The sequence below is a fragment of the Aquarana catesbeiana genome, linkage group LG01 (genome assembly GCF_042186555.1).
Source record: "Aquarana catesbeiana isolate 2022-GZ linkage group LG01, ASM4218655v1, whole genome shotgun sequence".
Taxonomy (NCBI): domain Eukaryota; kingdom Metazoa; phylum Chordata; class Amphibia; order Anura; family Ranidae; genus Aquarana; species Aquarana catesbeiana.
Genome location: NC_133324.1, coordinates 945,772,049 through 945,781,385, shown reverse-complemented (window position 1 = coordinate 945,781,385; position 9,337 = coordinate 945,772,049). Strand labels below are relative to the sequence as shown.

General features: G+C 42.9%; 1 protein-coding gene across 1 annotated transcript in view; it reads right to left on the bottom strand.

Moving 5' to 3' along the window:
* LOC141121217 (uncharacterized) overlaps nt 1-9,337 on the bottom strand; it is a 36,341-nt gene that overhangs the window by 8,302 nt on the left and 18,702 nt on the right. Inside the window, exons 5-9 of the mRNA XM_073611068.1 lie at nt 8,213-8,275; nt 6,869-6,967; nt 4,627-4,722; nt 2,739-2,846; nt 962-1,060 (exon numbers count right to left, since the gene is read on the bottom strand). Of these exons, the coding sequence (XP_073467169.1) occupies nt 962-1,060; nt 2,739-2,846; nt 4,627-4,722; nt 6,869-6,967; nt 8,213-8,275 (465 nt within the window). The remainder of the gene's footprint in view (nt 1-961; nt 1,061-2,738; nt 2,847-4,626; nt 4,723-6,868; nt 6,968-8,212; nt 8,276-9,337) is intronic.

Here is a 9,337-nt window from a genome sequence, read left to right as displayed (position 1 = left end):
CCCCTCAGGCTCCCTCCAGGGCCACGACAGCCTAGCCCTCCATTTCCGGCTTCCACCCAAACAACTCCTTCCCAGCTGGGCTGACCCTGAGTATTTAAGGAGGCCTGCCCCCTGCCAATCCAGGCTGGGGATTGGTCAGGGCTCTTCAAAATACTCCAGGCAGCTCTACCTCTATTCTCCTTCATTCCCAGAAGATTCCAGCATGTTCTGGAAAGAAGTGGGAGGTCTCAGGAATGCTGCCTTTGAGTCACCCAGTTCTGCTTGAGTCACTCCCAAATCTGAAATGTAACTACACTACAGAAAACCTAACTACTGTAGCAACCTAGCAACACTAGAGGGTGCTAGCATTGGGACAGCTAGCATTGGGACTACCTTCATTTTTGCTACACCAAAGGGGTCCATGGTCCCTGCTTGCAAAGGATATAATAAGGGGTTGGATATCAGGGTTCTAGAGGCCTGCAGAGTAACTCCAGACAAGAAGTGGACCACTAATGTTCTCCATTATCAGCCTACTTTACATCTAAACATTAAGTAAACCACTGCAGATTCCCAGCACCTATGGGCAGGACTACAGCTTTCTGGCAATAAATTTTGTGCAAATTCCCTCTCACGCTACAATATTTATGAGGGAAGGCCTGCAGAGGGAGGGTAGTGCTAGAATCAGGGAACACCCTGGATGTTGTTTCACAAGTTTAGGTTTAGAAGGGGAGGATACCAGCAATCATATAGATTGGGCTAGCAAGAGAACCATGGGCAAAGCATGAATGCCAAGAGGAGAATTAGAGTAAGATGGGACCCTAAACCTGCTTAAAGGCAAAACGTTTATGATGTACCCAACCTTGTTTTTTTTTAGCTAAGTAGCCGTTTGGATGTGTACTTTTACATGTGTTCCCATAGAACAAACAGGCTCAAGCAATTGTAATAAGAAACCACTTGAGAAGTAGAACTCTAGAGTACTTACTGCAGAGGTAGGCTAGGAGGCACAGGAAGAAATGTGTGACCAGAAACGTCACAAACGTAGCCAAGAGGTACCCTGTCTTCTGACGATCTATTACACTGTCTGTAAAACATGAATAAAACAATTATTAGAGATATTCTATTTTAATATTCTACCACAATCCTAACTAAATGTGATTTGCAACTTTTGACTACAGGATCTCCAGAGCCCCGGGAGACAAACAGGACAAGAAGAGTCACTAGAACTCAGTGATAAAATACACTTAAAGTGGATTTTTTTAAAGGCTCAAGGGTTTTTACCTTCATGCATTCTATTTTATTCTATGCATTCTATTTTACCTTCATGCATTCTATGCGCACAAAGGTAAAAAACCTACTGTGTGCAGTGGCCCCCCCCATACTTAACTGAGCTCCCTCTCAATCCAGCAATGTGCACGACAGCTGAGCTTTTCCCAGCTCTTTCATTCCTCATGGGCTGAGACAGCAGCAGGAGCCACAGTTCAGTATCTTAAGTCATACTATAGTTGTTTCTAAATTAAAATATATCTAAACCCAAGAACAAAATGATATATAATGGCAGCTTACAAGTCCTTATATTTGGTGGCTGCATTCACCTTCAACAAAATACACTTCCCTATGCAAAGAAGATGAGGAGAAGAGAAGAAAATTTGTAGTCTAAATTAGGAGAGCCGCCAGAGATACAGTACAGTGAGTGAGCGTTGTCACCCTAGGACAGGAAGTGTGTTACTGGAAAAATCAAACAGGAGAACATAAAAAAGCCTGATATATAGGAAAACGAATGCAACCACCCAGGGCCTGGACAAGGGGTGGGCAGGAGGGATGGCTGCCCTGGGCACTATGGTATTATGTGAGGGGGGCTCCACAAGGAGATTGAGGGGAGAGGATTTGTGTTGGGAGGGGGAATTTAGCGGAATGGCAAAGGGAAATTTGGGGAAGCATGCTAGATGTGGTGATTGGGGGGGGGGGGGGGGGGGGGGGGATTTGGGGAGTTTGTGGTAGATAAGGTAATATGGTAGAGGGGGGAGGGAATGTGTGCTAGGAGGGGACATTTTTTTTGAAGGGGGGGGTTGTGCTAGTAGGGATGATTGGTGGGTATTTGTGTTAGGAGGGGAAGTTGGGGATTTATGGTAGGGTGGGGGATTGGGGGAGGGGAATGTGTGCTGGGAGGGGGGATTTGGAGTGGGTTCAGGGGGATCTGTGCTCGGAGGGGGAATTTGAAGGTTTTGAGGCTTTTTGCTATGAGGGGGATGTTTTTTTTTTTTGGGGGGGGGATTTGTGCTGGGGGCATTTGGAGTGCGAGGGAGTATTTGAGCTTAGGGGAGATGGGGGGCAATTTGTGCTGGGAGGGGGATTTCATCCGTGGGGCAGGTTTGTACTGGAAGGAGGGGGATTTTATGCAGATTAGTGCTCAGTTTTTTGGGGGGTAGTTTTTTTTTTTTTTTGCTGACATAATGGGCATACACCTTGGGGGGGGGGGGTTGCAATTTAGCGTGTTCACCCTGGGCTCTAGATGACCTTGTCTCAGCACTGCAACCACCACCCCATCCAAGGACTGGTAGGCTGCAATATACCCTATTGTTTTGAGGTTTACATACAATTTATGCATCTAGTGAGAATGGCTCTGGGACATAACATAGCTAACCATATTTGAATTCAAATTCCCACTCCAGAAAAAAACTTTTTAGTTCTGGATTCTGTAGAGTAAAGAGTGAAGGAATGGTATTTTCTGTTGGGGGAATTGGAATTGTTGGGTGACTTACATGTGAGGCAGTAATGGGACACTATACATGCAGTAAAGGCCACCTCCAATAGTCGTGCAACGTAAAACAGACATCCCCGTAATATCCGTAACCGTTTGCATTCAAGACCTGGAATGTAATACAAATAAAACATTTATGATAATTATGAAAGAACAGACCCATAGCTCACAGATAAGTTATATATTCTACTATTCAGACATAAAAAAGTGTTAAATCTGTCCCCCAGCCTTCCCTTCAGTCTTGAAAAGTAGTTCAGACTCTCCTCTAGTGACTTACTCTGATTTCACCATGTGCCTTAGAAGCTGCAATAGGTCAGATAGAGTCCGCCTCATTTCCTCACTCCCCAGCCTGCCCCTTTAATTCATTTGATTATGGGGGTTTCCAATAATGGAGGCTCAGCATCAGATGTGGACATTACCTAGGGTGGTTTTCTTGCAAATAGAGCATAAGCTTAAGCATGCCCACTCATCCAAAAATCAAGAACAAAATTGAGGTTCCCCCCACCCAACCCCCTCCCTCTTTCCTGAGCCATACCAGGACCCACATCCCTTCAACATGGCCCCAGCACAGCACCTTGTCTCCATGTTAAGGGCCTCTTCCCCACAACCTTGGCCTGGTGGTTGTGGGGGTCTGCGGACATGGGGCTTATTGGAAGCTGTACTGCTCCAATATGCATTAAAAAAAAATCATAGATCATTTATATAACAATATGAATTTACGCAGCGCTTTACATATAAATTATACATTCACATCAGTCCCTGCCCTCAAGGAGCTAACAACCCAAGGTCCCACATTCATACATACACATACTAGGAACAATTTAGGCAGGATCCAATTAGCCTACCAGCATGTCTTTAGAGTGTGAAAGGAAACTGGAGTACCCAGAGGAATCCCACACAGGCTCAGGGAGAACATGCAAACTCCAGGCAGGTGGTGTCATGGTTAGGATTCAAACCAGCGACCCTTTTGCTGCTAGGTAAAAGTGCTAACCACTACACCACTGTGCTGCCCTCATGTGAAACTTTGTCTTTTGCCATACATGGTTGTCCCCCCCTTGAGTCTTCCACATATAAAATGTCCGTCTTTCCTAGTTGATAGAGACTCACAAGTCCTATAACTCTACAGCATTCGTACAACCTCCAACAGTGCTCCCCATCCTCCAACTAAAGCCTCATCCCCTACAGGGCACCAAGTCTGTTGCACAGTCCCATAACCTCCTCCACAAACCCTATCCCCCCCCCCCCCCCCCCACAGTGACACCCAGCCCCATCCTAAGCCTTCCAGCATTTCAATACATATTTGACATTCTCATACTTTTATGTGAGTAAAAAACGTAATGCTTAAAGGCCCGTACACACGCTTTGATTTTCGGACATCAACTGTGTTATGACGACCGATCGTCCGCAAATCTTACCGTTAGTACCGTGCTTTTCGACAGCCAGTTTCACTTTTTTGTCAGACAAAAGCTGGATGTACAGACTATAAAATGTTTGTTGGATGTGAACTCAACGTCTGATTTTCGTTTTATTAGTAAAAAAAAAAAAAAAAAAAATCGCAAGAGCAAGACTACACATGCTCAGAAATGAAAGAATACATACAAAACTATTCAACGCGTTACATCACTTCCGACGTTGTATTCTGTCAAACGAAAATTATCGTATTGTTAGTAACCTCTTCACTTTCAACGTGAGATTGGCATGCCACAAAAATTGGACGTCCTGTCGTCCGAAAATCAAAGCATATGTACGAGGCTTTACTGTTGAGGCATGAAAAGTTTTGGAAGAATTTATCGAACCTGGGTCTCCAAAAGGTTGAGAACCTCTGACTTACACTATCATGGTACAAGGCTCTGTGACTACTAAGATTCCTATAAAGATCACTAACTCACCTTTAAATGTCAAACACACCAACTGTGTGTATTCAACAGCCAGGATAACCAAACAAACAATGGCGATGGTGAGGAAGAGAGGATTGTATTCATATACTGTGAAAATAAAGAGAAATCATATAAAGTCTTCATTAGTAATTGTAATAAGCAGAAAACAATAGGCATCACGCAGACAGATACCAGGTCGGATTAAAGCATTATTCATTTGTTGCTGTCACCAAGGTCCATTAAGAGGGGCCCAGACTGGCAAACTTCTAATTGTGGAATTTGCCAAAGGGGTTCCAGTTTCTAAAAGCACCGCCACAGCTCACCTCTCCCCTGTCACAGCTGCTGCCGAGTTCTCTGTCAAACGGAGCAGGGGAAAATATCCCACTGTGACCACTTTACCAGTTGGGGGGGTGGGGGGCTCGACGGCACCCACTACAACTGCTTTCTGCTGTCACCCCTCTAGTGGGCGTCACCTGGGAGTGGTTCCCCCACCCCCCCAGCGATGCCACTCCCATCCTGGCTGGTCTACATAGCTATGGGCACCTCTGACTACATAACACCCATTTAAAAAGGGCAACTTAAAGGGTAAGTTCACGCAAGATGAAAAGGTGAATTCAGTCCACATATCCTGGCCACTCCTCTGGACCATACATCAAACAAAACAATACACAGCCTTGGAATGAGTATCCATCAGAAAGCTCACAATGTGACTGCTCTGACCAATGCAAGGCTCATGTGGGGCTTCTACTTTTCCCAGTAAAGTGTGCCAGAAGAAAGAACCACTTCTCATTGGTCAGTGTGGTCACAAAATTGTGCTAGCCAATGGGGTCCAGAGGGGTGGACAGTATATTTGGAGTATGCTCACCTTTCATTATTCATGAAAAGGTGAATTTACCCTTTAAATTATCACATGATCAGAACAATTCTGACACAGGTTTGTGAAGGTAGATGAAGTTTGTACAGATGGATGAGGTTTGTGAAAGTGGATGAGGTTTGTACAAGTGGATGAGGTTTGTACAAGTGGATGAGGTTTGTACAAGTGGATGAGGTTTGTACAAGTGGATGAGGTTTGTACAAGTGGATGAGGTTTGTACAAGTGGATGAGGTTTGTACAAGTGGATGAGGTTTGTACAAGTGGATGAGGTTTGTACAAGTGGATGAGGTTTGTACAAGTGGATGAGGTTTGTACAAGTGGATGAGGTTTGTACAAGTGGATGAGGTTTGTACAAGTGGATGAGGTTTGTACAAGTGGATGAGGTTTGTACAAGTGGATGAGGTTTGTACAAGTGGATGAGGTTTGTACAAGTGGATGAGGTTTGTACAAGTGGATGAGGTTTGTACAAGTGGATGAGGTTTGTACAAGTGGATGAGGTTTGTACAAGTGGATGAGGTTTGTACAAGTGGATGAGGTTTGTACAAGTGGATGAGGTTTGTACAAGTGGATGAGGTTTGTACAAGTGGATGAGGTTTGTACAAGTGGATGAGGTTTGTACAAGTGGATGAGGTTTGTACAAGTGGATGAGGTTTGTACAAGTGGATGAGGTTTGTACAAGTGGATGAGGTTTGTGAAGGTAGATGTGGTTGATGGATGTGGTTGGTGAAGGTAGATGAGGTTGGTGCAGGTGGATGAGGTATGAGATGTGTGCTTGTAAATGCTGGTTAATCATAAATACTAATTTGTATGCTAATATGTAATATAGCTTATTGTTTTTTAAATACAGCATGAGAAACCAATGGACCTGTCACAATGCTATTTCTAGGAGATGTCTCCAGCAGTATAATCACTTACAGTACATTTTCTCCAATGTGCATCACTTTCCTGCTGGCCGAAAACAGGAATCTTACTAGTGAAGGAGCAGCGAAGGAATGACCCCTAGCCAGTTAGGCTGGAAAGTATGTGATACTGTAGGAGAAGGTTGGAGTGGGTCCAAGGCCAGGCTGTACCAACTCTTGTCAAACATTTTTGACTTGTGCAGAGTTTGAAAAGTATTTTTTTTTTTAGTTGTGATGCTTGCCCAGAGTTTCACTTCAAACTTTGGTTGGATTTTACAAGAAAACAAAAAGGCAACCAATCACAAAGGAAAGGCTACCAAGGTAAGAAAATAAATCTCATGCTGGAAAATAATTACGTTTTTTTTTTATACGTTTAAATCTGGTTTCTAGAACAAGCATGTTATCATTCGTATTTTTCGAATTGTGTTTGGACTATATACAAATGTATAGATTAATCTACCAAGTCTGGATGACCTCTTACCAGGGATGAAGGATGACACAACGCTGACAATCTGGCAGACCAGGGACAGAATGCCATTTACGGCAAAACTCTTCTTTACAGCTCTCTGGAAGCGGTCACCTGGAAACACAGAACAGGTCCAGTCAGGTTTGATTCACTTGTGTGATTAAACCCTTTAGCAGGATATCTCTTAAGAAAGCTTGCTAATGGCCATATGAAAACTGCCTTTAAAACATAGGCATGCGCACAGGGTGCGCCAGGTGTGCCTGGGCACACCCTAATTGCCTTGTGTGGTGAATATTCCCCCCTGTTTAGACCACTGATATTTCATCCCCCCCAAAAATGTTACACAAGCTAAAAAATTTTGGGAAAAGAAAATTAACAAAATTACACTGTCCACTGCCCTACTGACACCATCAGTACATATACACATGCATATGTATTTGAGCTTTGGGGTGCACACTCTAATGCAAGAGGCTGCAAACACCAATGCTTTAAAATGAACATAAATAGTACTTAGCAGAAGCCTGGCAAGCAGAACACATAAATCTTGATATGATAAAACTACCATCATAACAATGATGAGTGAATATACAGTATAAGTGAATAATGATTCATTTAATATCACACATGTCTATGCTATACCGTACAGCCGGCAAATTAGTCACAATTTCTAAGGAGAATACACATAAAGTCAATATCATGTCTGATGTCTATCAAATCCTGATTTCATGCTATGGAATATTACGTTGCTTGTTGGACTGTAAAACATGGTCATTGGAAAATATTGATGCAGAATAGAAATCTGGCCTTGAAGAAGGGTCTGCTGAAAATGTCATAAATGCTTCAGTACTCCTACTTAACATCCCTCAGCTCTTTTGATTGGGTGGAGTGGGTGGGCTCAGTCACACCCTCTAGAAGGTTCGTAAAAACTGCTGCAATTAGCAGCTAAGGAGCTCCCAATCTATCCAATCAGGTAAACTGTATGTGTTCCATCCAGGAGGCATTCTCCCATCAGGGGACAGATGTTGGCTCCCATTAGGAGAGGTGCTCCACTCAAAAGTCAGCACTCCATGCTGGAGGAGAGATTGCTCACCCACAGGACTGAGGGGATGGAGGCGGCTAAGGGAGACTGGGAGAGCTGGGACAACTAGGCGAGTCCAGGGGATTGATGGAAGCTGGAGATCTTGGAGGAGTGAGAGAGCCATAGACATAGCAGATCAGAAGGGGCCAAATAGAAATTCATTGATGGAGTTTACACACCCCTTATTCCATTTTCTTTTTAAACCCTGTACATATTTAGCCAAAAAATAGGCACACAATTGAGTTTTTCACAAAAACTTTACGGAAATAAAGGATTCTTACTTTGGATGAAATCTACAGCCCTTGAACAGGACAACACCCTTCTACCATGCCTCTTCTTGTTGGCTGAAATAGAAAAAAATATATTTATTTATGGTCTTAGACAGCCTGTCATAGAAAGGCTTCTTGTATAACTTGACCCTCCCGCTAAAGATAAAAGAGCAGTATGACACTAAGAACCTATCATAAGAAACAAGGGACTTTTTCTCCACTGGCGATTAGCAGCTTTTTTCGTTTTTTTTATTTTGCATTTTATTTGTGTAAAGGCTTCTTTTTTATTGTGAGGTCATGCAGGTTTGTCACTTTAGCCAAAAATTTTTTATTGGAGAAAATTTAATTTATTACATTTTTTTAATATATTACTGCTTTACCCCTTGATGAAATTCTATTGGACGAAACGCATTGGTTGTAGCTACAGCGTTGATGTCATCATGCCCGCTGGGGTGGTGAACGTGCTTTAATGTGTTATATGCAACTTTACTCCTGTTTATTGTAAGTAGTTTTACCCTTATTAAATGCTGAAATTTCTTAATACACTATGAGTTTCTCATTTCCTTGCATCCCATACTGAGCTTGATGTGAACTGCCTTGGTTAGGTGGGTAGGATTTAAGAGCCAGAACGTTGCGCCGCCACATCGGAGGTTTAAGTGGCGATGTCAGATTTGTCACATTGATTTTACATGCATTTTATAAAAAACACAATCACTTCCAGCGCTAATAGGTCTTCCAAGGTGTCGAGTAACAGATGTCAGATAAAATGGCGGTGTGAAAGGTATATATAGTATCCCAAAAGTAGGTGGATGCTGCCTTCCTCAGATGGGGTAATCAGAAAGAAACTACAAGTGCATTACCAGAGATAATTTAATAAGAAATTTTTGTATAAAAGTGGGTACTCACAAAATGCAACTGACAAAAGGCCATAAACACAGTCCATGGACATGCACAGAACACGGAGTACAGCTAATGTGTTTTGGGGGTGCACCCCCCTCCTCAGAGCCTAGCTATATAAAATGGCTGAACATTCTTGCACATACTAAGATCACTTGATGATTTGTGTTTTTTTTTAAATAATACAGAAGGACTATTTTTATTTACGTTATTTTTTTTTTTGCACATATCACAGCGCTG